Source organism: Mauremys mutica, chromosome 6 (assembly GCF_020497125.1).
Source record: "Mauremys mutica isolate MM-2020 ecotype Southern chromosome 6, ASM2049712v1, whole genome shotgun sequence".
NCBI classification, from domain to species: domain Eukaryota; kingdom Metazoa; phylum Chordata; order Testudines; family Geoemydidae; genus Mauremys; species Mauremys mutica.
In genome coordinates, this window is record NC_059077.1 from 20,671,487 (window position 1) to 20,691,967 (window position 20,481).

Here is a 20,481-nt window from a genome sequence, read left to right on the forward strand (position 1 = left end):
ACGGCTGTATCTGAGTGTCTCACAAACCTTTAATGTGTCTACCTTGTAATCACCTAGAGGATAATAGAGTTGTAAGGTATCAGAGGGGTAGCTGTGTTAGTCTGGTTCTGTAGAAGCAGCAAAGAATCCTGTGGCACCTTATAGACTAACAGACGTTTTGCAGCATGAGCTTTCGTGGGTGCAGTACTTGCATCCGAAGAAGTGGGTATTCACCCACGAAAGCTCATGCTGCAAAACGTCTGTTAGTCTATAAGGTGCCACAGGATTCTTTGCTGCTTCTACAGAGTTGTAAGGAATAGTCAGCGTAGATTTGTCAAAAACAAATCATACCTAACAAATCTCAGTTCCTTTTTTGTCAAGGTTTACTGGTTTACTGGACGGGGGGAAGCAGTAGATGTGATCATATCTTGATTTTTAGTAAAGCTTTTGATACAGTCCCACATAACAACCTCATAAGGAAACTAGGAAAATGTGGTCTAGATGAAATTACTATAAAGTGGATGTGCCACTGGTTGAAAGACCATGCTTAAAGAGTAGTTATTAACTGTTTGTTTCCTGTCAAACTAGGATCCTGCCGGGGTCCATCCTGAGTCTGGTACTATTCAGCATTTTTATTAATGGCTTGGATAATGGAGTGAAGAGTGAGAGTGTGCTTATAAAATTTACAGATGGCACCAAGTTGAGAGGTCACAAGCACTTTGGAGGAAATGATTAGAATTCAATATGACTGACAAATTGGAGAATTGGTCTGAAATCAACACAAGTGCAAAGTATTTCCCTTAGGAAGGACTACTCAAGTGCACAGCTACAAAATGGGGAGTAACTGCTAGGTGGTAGTTCTGCTGAAAAGGATCTGGGGTTATAATGGATCACAATATGATGCAGTTGTGAAAAGGCTAACATCATTCTGAGTATTAACAAAAGTGGTGTAAGTAAAACATGGCAAGTAATAGTCCTGCTGTACTCAGCACTGGTGAGGCCTCAGCTGGAGTCCTGTGACCAATTCTGGGTGCTACACTTTAGGAAAGATGTGGACAAATTCGAGAGAGTCCAGAAAGCAACAGAAATGATAAAAGGGTTAGAAAACCTAACCTATGAGAAAAGATTAAAATAATGGATATATTTAGTCTTTAGAAAAGACTGAGTAGGAACCTGATAAGTTTTCAAGTATGTTAAGGGCTGTTGTAAAGAACAGAAGGATCAATTGTTTTTCAGATCCACTGAAGATAGATCAAGAAGTAATCAACAGAAGGGAGATTTAGATTAGATATTAAGAAAAACTTTCTAATTATAAGGTTAGTTAAGCTCAGGAATAGGTTTCCAAGCGAGGTTGTGCAATACCCATAGAATATCAGGATTGGAAGGGACCTCAGGAGGTAATCTAGTCCAACCCCCTGCTCAAAGCAGGAGCAATCCTCAGACAGATTTTTGCCCCAGATCCCTAAATGGACCCCTCAAGGATTGAACTCACACCTCTGGGTTTAGCAGGCCAATGCTCAAACCACTGAGCTATCCCTCCCCATCATTGGAGGTTTCTTAAAAACAGGTTAGACAAACACTTGTCAAGGATGATCTAGGTTTACTTGGTCCTGCTCAGTGCTGGGGCTAGACTTGGTGATTTATTGAGGGCCCTTCGAGCCTTACCTTTCTATGATTCTGTGATTCACAATACTCCTTTAAGGTAGGAAAGTGCTATTATCCCCATTTTTACAGATGGGAGACTGAAGGACAGAGACTGAGGGCTTGTCTACATGAGGAAGCTATTTTAGGATAAGTTAGTGTGAATTTAAAGTGTTATACACCTCTACCCCTATATAATGTGATCCGATATAACACGAATTTGGATATAACACGGTAAAGCAGCGCTCTGGGGGCGGGGGCTGCACACTCCGGCAGATCAAAGCAAGTTTGATATAACATGTTTTCACCTATAACGCGGTAAGAGGTTTTTTTTTTGTTTTTTTTTGGCTCCTGAGGACAGTGTTATATCGGAGTAGAAGTGTAGCTTTTCCACAATAACTCCCCAGTGGACACGTATATTGGAGTAAGAGTATCCAGATGGGAAGCTATTGCAGAATAGCTTATTCCTTACTAACTATTCTGGTCAATTTCCCCATGCAGACAAGCACTGAGTGACTTGCCCAAGATCACAGTAAGTCTGTGGTACAGCAGGAAACTGAATGCTGGTCTTCCAAATCTTAGTCTAATGCCCTAAGCACTGGAGACCTTCCTTCATGTCTACTTTCCTCATCTTGGAAACATTCTCACCATGTGACTAGACTGATTAATCAAAATAGGGGGAAAAGGCCCTCAACACACACACATACACACTTTCACCAAAAAGCCAACAGGTGAATGCATATATGTACGCTTAAAATTTTTGTCAAAAATGCAAAAAACATTTTTGGAGGAAAAAAGGTCTTCATGAAAATTCAGTTTAGAAATGTCCCTTTTTGACTAAAATAATTTTTGTTTGATAAATTCAACCATAGATAATAAAAATAAGGTATATTAGTAACATATCAAGAACAGAACAAAACATTTTAAGGGCCTGATTCTCATTCATACTGAGTCCCCTACATTCCACTGTGGCAGTGTGTTGAGGCCCCATAGTGGGTGTAAGTGTAATTTGTGAATTCCTTTATATTTAATACATATTTTAAAAGAACTTGCCTAATGTACAAAAAGTTAAATCCTTTCTCTCGCAACAGACTCTCAACCTCAAGTTTGTTAAAATTGTGGTAGTAAAAATGTTAAATAAGGGAACAATTTTTAATATTAAAAAAACCTTATTTAATCATCCATGTACCACTTACAACTAAACTTCATCACTGTATTTAAAATAAACAATTGACAATTGTAAAGTACATGCAGTAGGTATACTGCAAAAATACAACAGCACAGTTCTACTCGTACAACAATATTTAACTTACAAAAGACAAGTGGAAGCAAGTTCATTCTTGTTACAATGTCTTAACTTCTCCTTTTTTTTTTTTTTTTTTTTTTTTAAGGTATAAAGATTGTTGTACAGCCAGACCCTAAGTCAGTACTATCTGGACGAACAGTCAAGCTATGTTGTTGGGCAACTGGACATCCATTTCTGCATTATCAGTGGTTCAAACAGGAAAAAGAGGTAATAACCAAATATAGGAAATCTCAAGAATTTGATGGAGGTATTGCATAAAAGTCAGTCTGCAGAATATAAATCCTTACAAAAAACTGGAGTCCATCTTCCCTCCTCTCCCAGCTGGCTCAAAGATATTTTTAAGAACATTTATGGTGAAAGTTTCCAGACTGGCAACCCTCCAATAATCAGCAGGGTCACAGAGCTGAGCTCTTCTGGCCCCGGGACTGCAGCGGGGTCACAGAGCGGAGTTCTTCCGGTCCCAGGACCACTGCGGCTGGAGGAGGTATTAGCTCCTGCTGGAGGAGCTCTGCTTTCCCTGCTGTGACACGCCCCCACTTTTTTTTCCTATAATGGTCGTATGGCTTGGATCCCCAGGGGTTTGTTAGAGAGAGGGTGTGCTGTCTTTCCTCATAACATAATGTGCTTAACGTGCCCTTCCAAAAGCGGTCAAATTTTAAATTCCTGCACTCGCCCCATGTTCCTATAGCCTGGGTAGCATTCCCCAGTTAAAAAGGAACACAACTTTTCTCCAACATTTTCCCCCTCTTTTATCCAGGCGTATCTTCCTGTAAGAGGAATGGCTATTGATGAACCCTTATATTAGCAATGATATTAAAGTCCATTTTTAAGATGTAATGTTAGGTCACTTTGAGGCCTCAAGCAACATGTTAAATTAGTTTGATCCAGATAGAGATTGTCTCCATGTTACTGAAATGTGTAATCAATGCACTATTTACTATACATTTTTTATTCTTATCTGGTAAAGGTACATTTATTTTCATGTATAGTCTTTTGTTGCAGCCCCAAAAAAGAGTTCTAACAGTTTCCAGTCAGAGTTGGATATGTCTGCTTATGACAGTACTGATATAACATGAATGCTGACTGGGATAATGGTTTGGGAATCCCGTCCAGCTATTTGTGGAAGGATAAGGATTCAGAATTGAAGTTCCTGAAACAATGTGCACTCTAAGAAAATTTCTAATATCTCTTTATTTAATAGCAGCAACACCAATCTGTCCTTGAATCAGTATTTTGTCTTTAAGATGTTAAAGGCTGAGGACAAGATTTGTCTCTTCTGACCGTTTGAAATAGGCTTTAAGAATATGTGATAGTAGTCAGGAGTACTGTCCTTGCTAGATACAAATATTCTTATGTTTACTCCAAACCAGCACCAGTCAGTTAAGTTTTTCTGTGGCTCTTATGTAACACAGGTTCCACATGGGAATTCCCCAGAGTTGATTTTTAACCCAGTGAGTGTAAATGATTCTGGGTTTTACATCTGTCGAGTGAACAGCGATTCTTCCTTTGTGTTCAGTCGGTGGGCACAACTGGACGTTTGTGATCTCCAGGGCGTGTCTTATGGTGAGTTGCAAATACCTTTCACAATGGGTCCCCTCTGTTCAGATCTGGGGGTGGGGAAGATGAACCAGATCATAATTCAGTAGGCTTAAAGTAAATATGCATCTGACAAATTCAATCTGCTGTGGAAGTGTGTTTGAGTTGCAGTAACAACTTAATTAGCTAAAGCCCAGATTATGGTTCAGCACTCATGATTACACAAGTTAGTGAAGGGGGTGTTTTATGCCTCACTGCCTTGTTCTGGCTACCCATATCACAGCATATAGAGAGGGAGGGAAAACAGGTTCTGTAGAGCTTGCTATGAATTGTTGTTGTCCTCCCCCCATCCTCCAAGTAGGTGGGAATGGGAGAAGAATGGATGTAGCCTTGACTCCATCCCTCCCAATGTGCCTGCCAGGCTTCAGCATAGTGTGCTGGCACAGCAGCAGACATGTGCTGCACCATGCATAGACCCAGCACAGTCTCTACACCCTCTCCAGAGCAGTAGAGAAATTGAAAGGGAGATTAACTTGTGAACTAGTCCTAACACACAGCACTTAGAGAATATAAACCGCTATATATGTGTGGAGTGGTAAGTCAAAAAAGTGACTTTAATGTAGACAAGTATGTTTTGCTTCCAGTGTTTGTCTATTTTATAAACTGAGTAAAATAAAGAGTTAATGTTTTCTGTGTGACTAGAATTCTTGTAAGTTTACAACGAAACAGTTAAATATACTAATCATAGCATCAGACTTTAAGGTCAGAAGGGACCATTATGATCATCTGATGATAGATATTCAGGTAAGTAACAAATATCGTTCAAGTTTACCTGTAGTAGGAAAATCATGTATAAAGTATGTAATGTTAATGTGGAAAATGAGAATTCAGGAAGAAAGGAATAGATAAAGGGGAAGAGAAAATTAAGATGTGAAGATTAAAATCTGCTCACTTGTATCCATTTAGTTGGTACCAAAGTTGGGGGGAGTATACAGTATTTTTTTTATTTGTAGTGCACTTCATAGGCCTTATTGTGCTAACACCATTCATTACTCCCAGTTTCAGAGGCTGCGTAGTTTTGGTGGTTATTTTGGTAGGGTAATACGCGGAACTTTTGTAATGAATGTTACAGATGAACAACTAATAGCAACATTTTTACTGTTTAACTGCCTTGCTTAGAAGTTTTGGCATTTCACTGAGCTACTGATATGAGGTGAAATGTGCTAAGTTAAAAAAGAAAGTAAATCGTCTTCAATCTGTAAAGAGAGAACTTTTTACTTTATTATGCAACTCGTAGGTGATGCTTTGCTATAGGCTTTTTGAACTACAGTAGTGTTCTGCTTATCATGTTACTCCAGGCAAGAGAAGAGTGTAGGGAACACTGAGCAAACTTTCACTAATGTTGTAAGGACTAATGTTAAAACAGAGACCTTTTTAACATCTGAAATGAAAGAATTACTCAATTTGATATTATCTGAACAATTGTCTTCCCCCTCCTCACCAAAAGTGGAGCTATTTTTTAACAGTCTTAAATCATCCTGATTTGTAATATTGGCTCCCCTAGTGGACTGGGTCTTCGCTATTTAGTAAAACTGCAGAGCGAAACTAACCCCCCCCCCCCCAAAAGGGGGGTTTCACTGAGGTAGCACAAGAGTTCTGATGATTAAAGAGCAATGGATATATAAGAGAGATAGAGGGGTATGGAGAGATTAGATCATCAGTAAATGTCTGTAAACATTGATTTCATTGTACACAAAAAAGTTAACAGAAAAAGATCACAGAAATTTATAGAGAGGCAAAGTAAGAAGAATGCTGCTTGAGAACTTAGAATTTGATTGAAGGATATTTACTTTGTATATTTTGACATGTGATGTTGACAAATTGTGTTTTAGTGGTTATAAAGCTTCAACTTTTTGAATCTCAACATCTACTGTAATTAAATAATTATCTGACCTCCCCCAATTTCCTGGAACTGTGAACATTTAAATTGATAAAAATTGGAAAAAATGCTTAAAACCCAATAGCTTTTGCAGAACTGTGAAAACTAAGATAGATACAAATAAACATTGATATATCCATTGAAATTACACCTCTACCCCGATATAATGCTGTCCTCGGGAGCCAAAAAAATCTTACTGTGTTATAGATGAAACTGCGTTATATCAAACTTGCTTTGATCCGCCGAAGTGCGCAGCCCAGCCCCTCTGGAGCGCTGCTTTACCGCATTATATTCGAATTTGTGTTATATCGGGTTGCGTTATATTGGGGTAAAGGGGTATCTCTGTCAGTTATCAATTCTTACATAAGTGAGGGAGGAAAGTATTATTTTGGCTCCATACGTAACAAAATTGATTTATTCAATTTATGGGCCAGATTCTCACTTGGTGTATCACCACTGAAGTCAATTAAGCTGCACCACTTTACGCCAGCTGAAGATCTGGTCCATTATTCATAGCAGTCCAAACTGAACTCTCTCTCTCGCACACTCTGTGTTAATTAATACATATATACATACATACATACAGAGAAAAGACAGAAAATTTAAGATTAGAAACAGATAACAGTCGCTCTTTTCTCTAGGGACTAGTATGCATGGCTGGAGGATTGGAAAACCGATCCTCCTTTTATCCAGATTTTTCTTAGCAATTCATATTGAAAATAATACTGTTAAGGACCTGATTTTGAGTACTTTCTGCAAGCTTCTAAGCGGTCTTAGCTCCTGTTGAAGTCATCAGAAGGGTTTAAGGCACTTAGTACATTGCGGATGCAGCTCTGCATCTCCCACAATCAGTGGTATATGTTGCCAACATATCACTTTCTGCATGCTTTTATGTATATATTCTATCCGCTGCAGCTAGACCTGATAAAGAGTCTTAGAGTGAGATTTAGGTAGAAGATTTCACTGAGGATATCCTCAGCATCTAAAAAGAAGTGCACCGCCATTGAAATGTCTCCTACAGGTTCTGTTTACCTGAACAAGTAACATTATATTCAATAGCATTAGTTGACAACTCCCAATAATGTTATAAGCCCCAGTGCCATTTTGTGATCTATTATAGGACAGTAATCCAAACCACAGAATATTCAAGGCTGAATGCTCTTCTGTAGGAAGCTCCTCCAGTGTTATGAATTGAATGCTCATGATGTACTGCTACCACAGCATGCAGGGATCAGTATCTTAACTCTGAAAATTTGACAGCTGCTGTTACTGAACCAGAATTACAACTGTTTGCTACAGAAACCAGCTGCAGTTCAGATTCTGACCCTTTTCGGTGCCCCCAAAGTATATTTTCAGTGCAGTGGAGTATATTATGCTTTAAGGGTATACTATGGTTGTCTTTATTTGCTGGTTTTGACTTTCAGTGAAACAAGAGTAAGTATTACCAACGTAAAATATTTTGACTACAGATAAACCAAACATAGGATTTTGGTTTTGCTTGTTAAAAACAAAAAACCCTAATCCAGGACACAACTTGCCTGTTTGCCTACATTCTTGTGGTTCAGATAAAATGAAATCCAGATTCAAACAACTCTTTGTTTATTTTTACAACACCCCAAAACCCAGCTGACATGGTTTTGTATAACCAAAACCAAGTCTTCTTGTTTCACCTTCAATACTTATTTGACATAATATTTATATATTCGATCTTTTTAGCACAAAGCTATAATCTGAGACAGGGCCACCCGGGGGGCAAGTGGGGCAATTTGCCCTGGGCCCCGCAGGGGCCCCCATGAGATATTTTTTTCAGGTCCCCTGCAGCAGGGTCCTTCACTCGCTCCGGGGGCCCCGTAAAACTCTCGTGGGGCCCGGGCCCCCAGAGCTTCTTCCACTCCAGGTCTTTGGCGGTAATTCGGCGGCGGCGGGGGGGGTCCTTCCGCTCCGGGACCCACCACTGAAATGCCCCAAAGATCCGCGGCAGGGGGTCCTTCCGCCTTAGGACCCGCCACCGAAGAGCTGGGTCTTTGGCGGTAATTCAGCGGCGGGGGCTCCCTGCTGCGGGTCTTTGGGGCACTGCGGCGGTGGGTCCCAGAGCAGAAGGCCCCCCGCCGCCGAATTACCGCTGAAGCCGGGGCCCCCCGCTGCCGAGGCCCCCAGGCCTCCTGAATCTTCTGGGTGGCCCTGATCTGAGAGACATTTAAAACTGAAGAGAGGGATTTTAAAATTAAATGGTTAACACTGGGGCTACACGAGAAATTCATTCTGTAGATTTCACGATCAGTGGTTTAAATATAAAGCAATGGAAGTTACTGTTTTGGACTATTTACTTATACCCCCTTCACCCTCTCAATGTAGGCTTGCCATTCAAGTTACAGGGAGTTCTGCGCACATGCAGCAAAAATCAACCCAATAGTCGGTACGCTTCAAGGTAATCATTTTACCACTTCACCAGAATTTCTAGATTACACAAGCATCAGCTTTTAATGAAAATTAAGTTCCTTAGTGTGTCATAAAAATGTGCAGCAACCCTTTTCTAGTTGTTTAATTAAGGTGTACAAGCACATACACAGCAAAGTTAACCTAGAAGAAAGCACTGTCAAGGCTCTCTGTGTGTATCAGTTATGTACCTACAGTGGAATTACAGAGGGAGCCCACTTCCTTTACGCCAGATACAAAATTCAAAGTGGTCCAAAACTCCTGCAGAGGGACCCAGTATACAGCAGTAGCTACTAAGGGCTGGTCCACACTAAGAAGCGGGGTCGAACTAGGGTACGCAAATTCAGCTACGTGAATAGCGTAGCTGAATTCGAAGTACCCTAGTTCGAACTACTCACCCGTACAGACGCCACGGAATCGAAGTCCGCGGCTCCAAGGTCGACTCCGCCACCGCCGTTTGCAGTGGTGGAGTACCGGAGTCGACCGCGGCGCTTCCGGAGTTCGAACTATCGCGTCCAGATTAGACGCGATAGTTCGAACTCTGAGAAGTCGAACTCACCGCGTCGACCCGGCTGGTAAGTGTAGACTAGCCCTAAGAATGGTGATTGTGGAGAGTTGCATTGCAGCCCCCATGACCTGCCCGCAGGGATGTGCATGCATGAACTAAATTCCTCTCACCACCAGTTTACTTTGCTGCAGATGGCTGGAAGTGAAAATTTTAGGGGGTTTCAGTGAAACTGCAATAATGTCACCAAGTTTAGTATGTCAATATTTCTTTAATTCAAATAGTCAAGTTTGACAGTGAATCTATTAACAACAAGAGAATTAATGGGCTGTTCTATAGTACTAGAAGTGCTTCATAAACCCCACTCACCTCTTTGTTCTAACTCCTAGATAAAGTTTCTTCTTAAACAAAACTCTGTTCACAAATGTATTAAGATAGAAACTGCTAAAATATCAAGATTAAATATATTTCTACTGTACATACAGAAGCAACTTCACTGAGAGGAATTCAAATATGCATGGGATGTCTGGTAACATTGAACTTGCTATTGTTGTGGAGTTTTTTAAGACTTCCCCAGAGAGAATATATCATGAAGCGTTTGGCTCAGCTGTTGTGGTCACTCATGTCAATGTGTTTAGATTAAAGGTCCAGAATATGCACACACATGTTGGCATCTAATCTGTCAATCACTTGTGGATTAAGGGCTCATAACAATATGTATTGTATGCATTGACTCCCTTTGGTCTCTCTTTGTCCCGTTCTACAATGTCTGAGCAACACAGCATGTACAGCACAGTGTATTTCAGGGATCCTACAACACACACATGCTTGAGCCAGAGATAAGAGAGTTAAAGACTAACTGGAAGCTTCAACCAATTTTCACAATGGCTGTGGAGGACAACTGATTTCTGCATAAAAAGTAATAGAATGTGATTTCCCCATACAAAGCTCGCTGCTGGGGAAGGAAATGAGCTACTGTAAAGGCTGGCAGGCCTAACATCCAGCTTTCAACACTGGTCAACTTAAAAACCTATGCAGACACTTGCTAAGACTATTGCTTGTGTTATTGAACTGCAGAAACACACACCTACGTGAGGAAGTCATACTGACAGTTTATTACTTTATATCAGCTTGCAGTGGTTTGTTGCTTCAGACACTTTGATTGCAGAATTCTGTCATAGAATCATAGACTTTAAGGTCAGAAGGGACCATTATGATCATCTACTCTGACCTCCTCCGTAACGCAGGCCACAGAATCTCACCCACTCACCCCTGAAACAAACCCCTAACCTATATCTGAGCCACTGAAGTCCTCAAATAATAGTTTAAAGATTTCAAGGTGCAGAGAATCCTTCAGCAAGTGACCCGTGCCCCATGCTGCAGAGGAAGGCAAAAAAAACCCCCAGGGCCTCTGCCAATCTGCCCTGGGGGGAAATTGCCATATTTGGGGTCAGGAAGGAATCAGCTAAACCCTGAGCATGTGGGCAAGACTCACCAGCCAGACACCCAGGAAAGAATTCTCTGTAGTAACTCAGATCCCATCCCATCACAAGCCATTGGGCATATTTACCGCTAATAGTCAAAGATCGATTAATTGCCAATATTAGGCTATCCCATCATACCATCCCCTCCATAAACTTATCAAGCTTAGTCTTGAAGCCAGATATGTCTTTTGCCTCCACTGCTCCCCTTGGCACACTGTTCCAGAACTTCACTCCTGATGGTTAGAAACCTTCTTCTAATTTCAAGTGTAAACTTCCTGATGACCAGTTTATATCCATTTGTTCTCATGTCCACATTGGTACTGAGCTTAAATAATTCCTCTCCCTCCCTAATATTTATCCCTCTGATGTATTTATAGAGGGCAATAACATCTCCCTTCAACCTTCTTTTGGGTAGGCTAAACAAGCCGAGCTCTTTGAGTCTCCTTTCATAAGACAGGTTTTCCATTCCTCAGATCATCCTAGTAGCCCTTCTCTATACCTGTTCCAGTTTGAATTCATTCTTCTTAACATGGAGACCAGAACTGCACACAATATTACAGATGAGGTCTCACCAGTGCTTTGTATAATGGGACTAACACCTCCTTATCTCTACTGGAAATACCTCGCCTGATGCATCCCAAGACCACATTAGCTTTTTTTCACAGCCATATCACATTGGCAACTCATAGTCATCCTGTGATCAACCAATACTTCGAGGTCCTTCTCCTCCTCTGTTACTTGCAACTGATGTGTCCCCAGCTTATAACCAAAATTCTTGTTATTAATCCCTAAATGCATGACCTTGCACTTTTTACTATTAAATTTCATCCTATTACTTTTACTCCAGTTTACAAGGTCATCGAGATCTTCCTGTATGATATCCCGGTCCTCCTTTGTATTGGCAATACCTCCCAGCTTTGTTTCAGCCGCAAACTTTATTAGCACATTCCCACTTTTTGTGCCAAGGTCAGTAATAAAAAGATTAAATAGGATTGGTCCCAAAACCGATCCTTGAGGAAATCCACTAGTAACCTCCCTCCAGCCTGACAGTTCACCTTTCAGTAAGACCTGTTGTAGTCTCCCCTTTAACCAGTTCCTTATCCACCTTTCAATTTTCATATTAAACCCTAACTTTTCCAATTTAGCTAATAATTCCTCATGTGGAACCGTATCAAATACCTCACTGAAATCGAGGTAAATTAGATCCACTGCATTTCCTTTGTCTAAAATCTCTGTTAACTTCTAAGAGAAAGTGATCAGGTGGTTTGGCACGATCTACCTTTTGTAAAACCATATTGTATTTTGTCCCAATTACCATTGACCTCAATGTCCTTAACTACTTTCTCCTTCAAATTTTTTTCCAAGACCTTGCATACTACAGATGTCAAACTAACAGGCTTGTAGTTACTCAGATCACTTTTTTAACCTTTCTTAAAAATTGGAACTGTTAGCAATTCTCCACTCATATGGTACAACCCTTGAGTTTACAGATTCATTAAAAATTCTTGCTAATGGGCTTGCAATTTCATGTGCCAGTTCCTTTAATATTGTTGGATGAAGATTATCTGGGCCCCCTGATTTAGTCCCATTAAGCTGTTTGAGTTTGGCTTCTACCTCAGATGTGGTTATATCTACCTCCATATCCTCATTCCCATTTATCACCCTACCATTATCACCCTGCTATTATCGCCTCATTAAAGACGGAGGCAAAGTATTTGTTTAGCTATTGGGCCATGCCTAGATATCCTTAACCTCCACTCCATCCTCAGTGTTTAGCGGTCCCACTTCTTCGTTCTTTGTTTTCTTCTTATTTATATGGCTATAAAACCTTTTACTGTTGGTTTTAATTCCCTTTGCAAGGTCCAACTGTACATGACTTTTGGCCTCTCTCACTTTATCCCTACATATTCTGACCTCAATAAGGTGGCTTTCCTTGCTGATCCCTCCCATCTTCCATTCCTTGTAGGCTTTCTGCTTTTTCTTAATCACCTCTCTGAGATGCTTGGTCTACAACTCCTGCCTATGATTTTTTCAGCCTTTCTTTGTATGCAGATTTCTGATAGTTTCTGCAACTTTGACTTGAAGTAATTCCAGGCCTCCTCCACCTTTAGATCCACAAATTTTTCAGTTCAATCCACTTTCCTCATGGCCTAATAGACATCTGTATGTTTCCAAGTTCTTTGGCTTGGTACAGATTTAAAACTGTCTCCCTGTCTGTGGATGATGTGAGGCAAAACAGTTGTACCACACATACTTCAAGTTCTAGAGTCATAACCGGAGTTCATTTGCTGCAATTCTGCAGCTGCAGAAATTATCGTCTATCCACTGTCCCACAAAATCCAAGTCAAACTGCTTCTCTAACTAGTCAAAGAATTAGTAAGGGTTAGCATCAGTTATAAATGGAGGGGTTCAAAGCCTCCTTCCTGGGTGCTCAACATATAAAAGAAGTAGGAGTGCAGCAAACATGCCAACCCAGGGCCACTGAGAGTTGCTGCCTCTTTCTTTGGCTTCATTATTTCTTATTTAAATTTAATCAGAGCCCAATGGATGGCACCTTAGTTGCTTAGCTTAAGATACAGAAATGGTGCAAGGTTTGTCCTTTCTATCCTCTGGTGGAGCAGGGTTAGGGGAATGGGGGGGAAAACATTTCTTAGGTAAAGCTGCGAGCGGAGATTTTCAAAAAGGCCTAAGGAAATCAGGTGTCCAACTCCCATTAGGGATGTAAATAATGTTTTAAAAAATTAAACGTTTAAAGTATTAAAATTGTACCGTTTAAACATTAGGCTCCGCTGCCTCCCCACACGCCGGGGATCCTGGTTGCCGCCCCAGCACCCAGAGACTCCAGTCACTGCTGGGCCCGTGCTTGGAGTCCTGGCTGCTGCCCTGCGTGCCCAGTGTCCCAGCTGCCGCCCCGTACAGAGCCCCAGGCATGGGGCCGGCAGCTGCCAGGATCCGTGGCGCATGGAGGAGGGGCGGCAGCAACTGGCATACAGGGGGCTGGGGGACAGGGGAGTCCCGCAGCCAGAGTTTAAATGTTAACCAGAATGCTTTATCGAGAGGACTGATGCTTATCAGTTAATTGGTTAACTGGTTAACGTTTTACATCCCTAACTCCCATTAACCTTTGAAAATGCCAGCTGGCAATTATAAGGGCCACTTATATACTGAGTAAAGTCACTATATAAGCACAAGCACATGGTTGTTGTCAGAGCGGTACCGGTGTGGTGCTCTGCTGTCTCCTTGTTGATATCACTCGGCTGCGTGTGTGAGTCCCTCTGTGTGCTGCCCCAGCTCTGCAGAAGCTGACACAGCAGACCCGACGAGAATCCCCAATGACCACAGAGTCCAGTAAGATGCAAAGCCACATCGGGCTAGGTTTATTGCGACCTCGGACACAATTGCAGTTCCCTGTAGGTTTCTTAGCCTAATTCAGGGCATACTACGAGAAAGTGCCTCTTGGCAAGGACCCGGCTTAGTGGCGGGACTTTCCACTCCCCCTACGGCCGGACAAAGGCACCTCCCCAGGGATGCATTCTTATACACCGATACAAACAAGTTACACATCACACCTGACGTATTGAGGTACAACCTCTCTACGTAGCAAGTTACAACCCTTCTACGTATTAAGGCACCGCCTTCTACCTTGTACATGTTGGTTCGAACAAAACAACTTTATCCATCATATTACCCTTTTGCCCCTGTCATTGGGATGGGCCAGCCTGTTCCTTGTTATCTGTGTGGAATGTGCAAGTATGTGAATGTTACGTACCTAAAAGGTACTGATCTTCTTGCAGCATCAGCCCTTTCCTTGCCAGCTCCTGTGAGCAGGGCCTGCCTCTGGCTCACAGCTTAACTTTGCTTTATGTTAGCAAAGTCTTGACCATTACTTTAGTTCAGGCCTCAGGCCTCATACCAGGCCTCTGATACCAAGGTTTATATCTTAGGGCCTCTCCTCTTACTACATTCCCCCACTTTTTGTCTTTTTATGGGGAGGATGTTTACCCATCGTCCCGGAAAAGCATAATGTACGGACTAAAGATAACCCAGTGGGCTAAACACTGTTATGTGGTTACCTTATTTTACCATCCATACACTCATGCCCCATCTGTCTTTTTAGTCTGCACATTCCCTCGTACGACTATTAGACAGACTTTATTATCCAATTATTTTTTGTCCCTTATGGTGGGCCTGGGAATGTTAGGCCCGGGACCATGACTGAGGAATGTAATATTATGATTGAGCCTTAGAGGCACTGCCAAATAATTAATATATATGAATTATATGGATATGGCATATATATTTGTAGTGTGTATGGGCATATATGTATAGTATGTATGTGTACATATGACACCACCTTATATCCAAGCATAACCATGTTTTTTAATTGTGCTAGTGTACTTTGGCCCTTTTACTTTTGTGACACAGATAGAAACACACTCTTATTAGGGCAATTTTAGTGACTATTTCTTTCATTATTAGTAGTAGGCTGAGTGTTTTAAAATACTGGGATAGGGATTGTGATAGTGTGTCCCACACCGCTATGTATATAAGAAATAAAACAGAAATTTGGAGTAGTGACACTACCACTGAGGCCTTTATATATAAATATATTGTAATTAGTTACTACATGTACTGTCCATTCATGGTATAGGTTATCCTTAAGGCTGGTTGTTACCCTCTGGTCAGCTTTACTGGGCAGGAAACAGAAGTGGGTATCTTCTGTGTTTCCATTGGTTGATGTAGATCCAGTTGTTTCTTATGGATGCTGTCTTCCAGATAACCTACTGAATGGACAGTAACCACTTTATCAAATATTGCTGTGTCAGGATTTAATATTGGTACCCAGACACTGAACAAGATTGTTTTGAATAACAAGTGCCTCAGTTAGGATGCAGTGTTACTGACCCAAATTATGACTGGTACTAAACAGGCAATTTGTTTACCCAATTTGTAGTTACTACGTAACTTAGTTTTTTTACCAATTTGTTTTTTCCTAGTCTTCATGTTGTTTGCTGCTATTCATTTGTTGATTTTTACCTGTGTGTTGGTTAAAACAATTTAGCAAGGTTATACATATTGTACATCAATCACACAATACAGCAATAATACAGCAGCACGATAATAATACAGTAGTACAGCAATAATATAGCAGTACAGTGATAATACAGTAGTACAGCAATAATACAGTTGTTTTTACACAGTAACCAAGTTGAAATTAAATGACAGTTTTTTTTTTTTGGTCCAGCTAGTGGTTTTTAGCTGATTGTTAAATTTAATTGTCCATATTTTGTAGATAGAGGTTTAATTGACCAGTCTCTTATTTATAAAACACTTCATTTTTCTTTTCTTGATGCTTGGGGGTTTCTTCACTGTATACAGATATGAACTGGTGTCTTCAGAGTGTGATATTTTCTGGTGTCTTTGGTCTGTGGGATGCAACTTAAACAACTTTTGTTAGTTAACAGTAAAAGGTTTTTGTTGTTGTTGTTTTTTTGTTTTCAATAACCCAAACTTAATACACAGTTTTAACTTTACTTTGTTTACAATGTAATAAGAACAATGTAATAGGGACCGAGTCTTTTATAACACAAGCTATACTTTTGCAATTGTTGTATAGACATTCATTTTCATTTGAGGTGCATTACTAATATTTCATAGTAAATATAATGCTTAACAGCTAAAATAAATGCTCACAATCTTCCATAAGAAGGTGTATTGCTTTCCCTTTGCTAAAACACTTTGTTTCAGCAAAAGAGTTAGTAACATAATTTTAACTAGCTTTTTTAGAGTTAATTTGCTTGTGATACCAACTTCACTCTTGTTAACTGTTTAGAAACACAAACCTTACAACACCATTGCATCCCATTAACATAACATAACATCAAAGAAAAGCATATAAAATTAAACCAACTATAAAATTAAACCAAAATAAATTTTAAATACAGATACATGCAAATACTTTGAGGGTATTTGAGGGTATACTTTCATGATGCTCTGTTATGTTTGGGAGCCAAAGGTGGAAACCTGTTAAAAATGTTAAAACCTGTTAAAATTGTTTGGTTAGCTTTATGCATAAATTGTTATTTTAAAACATTTTGGTTATGACATTCTTATAACTATATTTAAAAGTGCAAACAAGTTTATAAAAAGCCCAAACAAGAAATTGACATTTTGTTAGTATTATCTTTACCTTAATGTTGAGGTTTTTACCTTACATTTTTTCTTTGGACAAAAATTAAAAAAAAAATTAAAAAACAAAACTGTGATTGATAAAAGAGAATTCTTTTTGTTTGCAATGCATTATTTGTTGAGGCAGAAATATATGTACATATATTTGTAACTGAAACCTTTTTTGAACTTTGCACAAAAATTGGTGCTAATACTACTATTTTACCCCAACCATGATTTTAAAATAGTGTGGTACCACATGTTATATATATTTTTGAAAGGGTATAAAATTGACTTTTGTTGCAACAAAATAAAAATAATTAAAAAAAAAATAGTCACGTGACACACACAACATAGACACAAAACACACACATGACATACAGGACAAACTTACAATTAAAACAAATGGCGCCAGAATTCTATTCATAACTATACAAAATAACATAACCAAAAAAAAAAAGGAAAAAGTTATTACCTTATTTAAAACTTGTAGCATAATTTGATTAAAAAAATATTAATGTTTGCCAAATGTATTGTATTGTATTTGGTAACAAGGAATTTTACATTACTTTATATTTAACATTATTTTAAAAACTCTGCTATATGGAAATAAAAAAGCCCATGTTTTAAATATTAGTTAGTGGTTTGTGGTTAGCAGAGTGTGAATTTCTGTTGCTTGGCAACCATATCTTCAAGAAAGTTAGGAATAATTCCAGCTGTTGCATTCCTGAAGGGTTAAAATAATTAATTTACTGGATTTAAAGTTTTTACCTTGTTTTCTTTTTGTTTCTTGTTTTGTTCTGTTTTTAATTGCTTTATTTTTTGGAGATTTCTGTAAAAACTGTAACTCCTTAACTTTTAAAACAAAAAAGACGGAGGGGGGGGAAGAAAGGGGAAGGAGGAGGGGTGAAGAGCAACCTAGGAAGGTAGCGAGACCTGAGCCAAGAGAAATTAACTCCATCAATGTATTTGGAAGTACAGGCAGCAGCAGCAAGTTTAGCAAACTGATAAAACATATAAAAGACAAAACTTAATTGGTATTTACAAATATTTGAGAAAGAAGGTTATACTTTCAGATATGAGCGCGGAGTGTGGTTCCATGGGTCAAAGCAATTGGGAACCTGCACAGTTGGGAATTGCGCCCCTGGTTTTTATTCTGGCTGTGAGAGGAGATTGGGGGTAAGTTACCTGCTCTTGTAAAACCTGAATTTGTTCCCCCAGTGTCTGTTGCTTTTGTGTGCATGCCAAATGGATAGTGGGAGTGCCCTTTTTTGCTGCAGTTAACTTTTTTTGGGCAACTCCATGTGTTAATGCATCACTTCTAGGTGTAAATCCACTTAATTTTAGTTTTTTACTTTGAAATTCGTTTTTATTCACTCCCCTGCGATCGAGTCGCAGCTCCTGTCTCCTAATGTGCTCTGTGAACTGTTCCATTTTTTCCTTCATTTGATTTACCAATTCAGTGAGAGTATTGTTTGCTACTCTTTCCTTCTGTGCACTTACTTGTCCCGTTCTGACAGGCACCAGTCTAGGTTCCGGTTTAAGTTTAACTGGAACCTGGCTTTTATCATAAGGTGATGGTTGCAATGCAGTGGACCCTGTTTCATGTTTTAATTTTACTAGGGCCACCTTTTTCCATTTCTGTCCCCATTCTTCAGGCACAGGGTAGCTACCTGAAGCCTGCTGTTTACCACCAATATTTATAACAGGGGACGGCACATGTATTTTTTGTAGGTTCCTTACAGCTGTTTCCAGTGTTTCACTCTGTTCCTGTGCTGGTTGTCTCTGGGGCTGCTTGCCACCCTGCAAGGGGCGTGGGAGCATTCCAGGGCTGTGTAGCTTCTTTTGATTCTTTTAACTCTTTCTTTGTTACTGTTACTTGTTTGGCCAGCATGCCAGCATGCTGTTTAAGCCATTTCACTGCTTTTTTTACTTTTATTACTATTTCTCAGAGCCTCGGTTTGTACCGTCGCTCTACATATGCCAGTCCATGTTTCCCCACTCTCTTTTTTTAAATTCATAAGGACCCCCTTTACTGGCAATCCAGCGGGTCCAGGAGTTATCAAACTCCGTGGGGCTCAAAAGGGAGTGGGATAAGGGGGTTCCCTAGCTCGAGGTTTGGCTGCCATGTTGGATTGCGATTCTTACCACGGCAGGCTCGCTTACTCACCAGATCAGCGGTCGGGGTCACCAGTGTTGTCAGAGCGGTACCGGTGTGGTGCTCTGCTGTCTCCTTGTTGATATCACTCGGCTGCGTGTGTGAGTCCCTCTGTGTGCTGCCCCAGCTCTGCAGAAGCTGACACAGCAGACCCGACGAGAATCCCCAATGACCACAGAGTCCAGTAAGATGCAAAGCCACATCGGGCTAGGTTTATTGCGACCTCGGACACAATTGCAGTTCCCTGTAGGTTTCTTAGCCTAATTCAGGGCATACTACGAGAAAGTGCCTCTTGGCAAGGACCCGGCTTAGTGGCGGGACTTTCCACTCCCCCTACGGCCGGACAAAGGCACCTCCCCAGGGATGCATTCTTATACACCGATACAAACAAGTTACACATCACACCTGACGTATTGAGGTACAACCTCTCTACGTAGCAAGTTACAACCCTTCTACGTATTAAGGCACCGCCTTCTACCTTGTACATGTTGGTTCGAACAAAACAACTTTATCCATCATATTACCCTTTTGCCCCTGTCATTGGGATGGGCCAGCCTGTTCCTTGTTATCTGTGTGGAATGTGCAAGTATGTGAATGTTACGTACCTAAAAGGTACTGATCTTCTTGCAGCATCAGCCCTTTCCTTGCCAGCTCCTGTGAGCAGGGCCTGCCTCTGGCTCACAGCTTAACTTTGCTTTATGTTAGCAAAGTCTTGACCATTACTTTAGTTCAGGCCTCAGGCCTCATACCAGGCCTCTGATACCAAGGTTTATATCTTAGGGCCTCTCCTCTTACTACAATGGTATTATATAAAGAAAGCTGAATAAAGGTCCTATTGGATCCAGCATCACAGTGCTTAGACTTCTTCCCAGCCCCATAGGCTCAGTTTGTTGCCTCATTATATCTTACAATGTCTGGAAAACACTAAAGACACTAAAACGGGTCCCCAATGCGGTGCCTGTGGGCGCCATGGCACCCGCCGGGGCGTCTAAGTGCGCCCGCGTACCGGCCGGCGGACGAGCATCTGCTGAAATGCTCCTGAGAAGCAGCGTCATCCATGGCGTTGCTGCTGAAATGCTGCTGATGTTCGGCGGCAATGCCTCTGGAAGACACTGCTTGTCAGCGGTGACGCCTACTGACGTTGTTGTTTGTCGGTGGCATTTCAGCGGATGCTCATTCGCCGCCATGGTCCTCCGTGGCTCATCGTCTGGCGCCAGCCAGACGAAAAAGATTGGGGACCACTGCACTAAAAGCTAGCCATCTCCCCCCATCCCCCAGCTTCTTGCTTTAGACGCATATGTCTGTTAAATAAAACTTCATTGTGGCTTT

General features: G+C 40.7%; 1 protein-coding gene across 1 annotated transcript in view; it reads left to right on the forward strand.

Annotated features, from left to right (window-relative positions):
* MALT1 (MALT1 paracaspase) overlaps positions 1-20,481 on the forward strand; it is a 75,310-nt gene that overhangs the window by 12,515 nt on the left and 42,314 nt on the right. The window contains exons 3-4 of the mRNA XM_045020300.1: positions 3,012-3,133; positions 4,339-4,489. Of these exons, the coding sequence (XP_044876235.1) occupies positions 3,012-3,133; positions 4,339-4,489 (273 nt within the window). The remainder of the gene's footprint in view (positions 1-3,011; positions 3,134-4,338; positions 4,490-20,481) is intronic.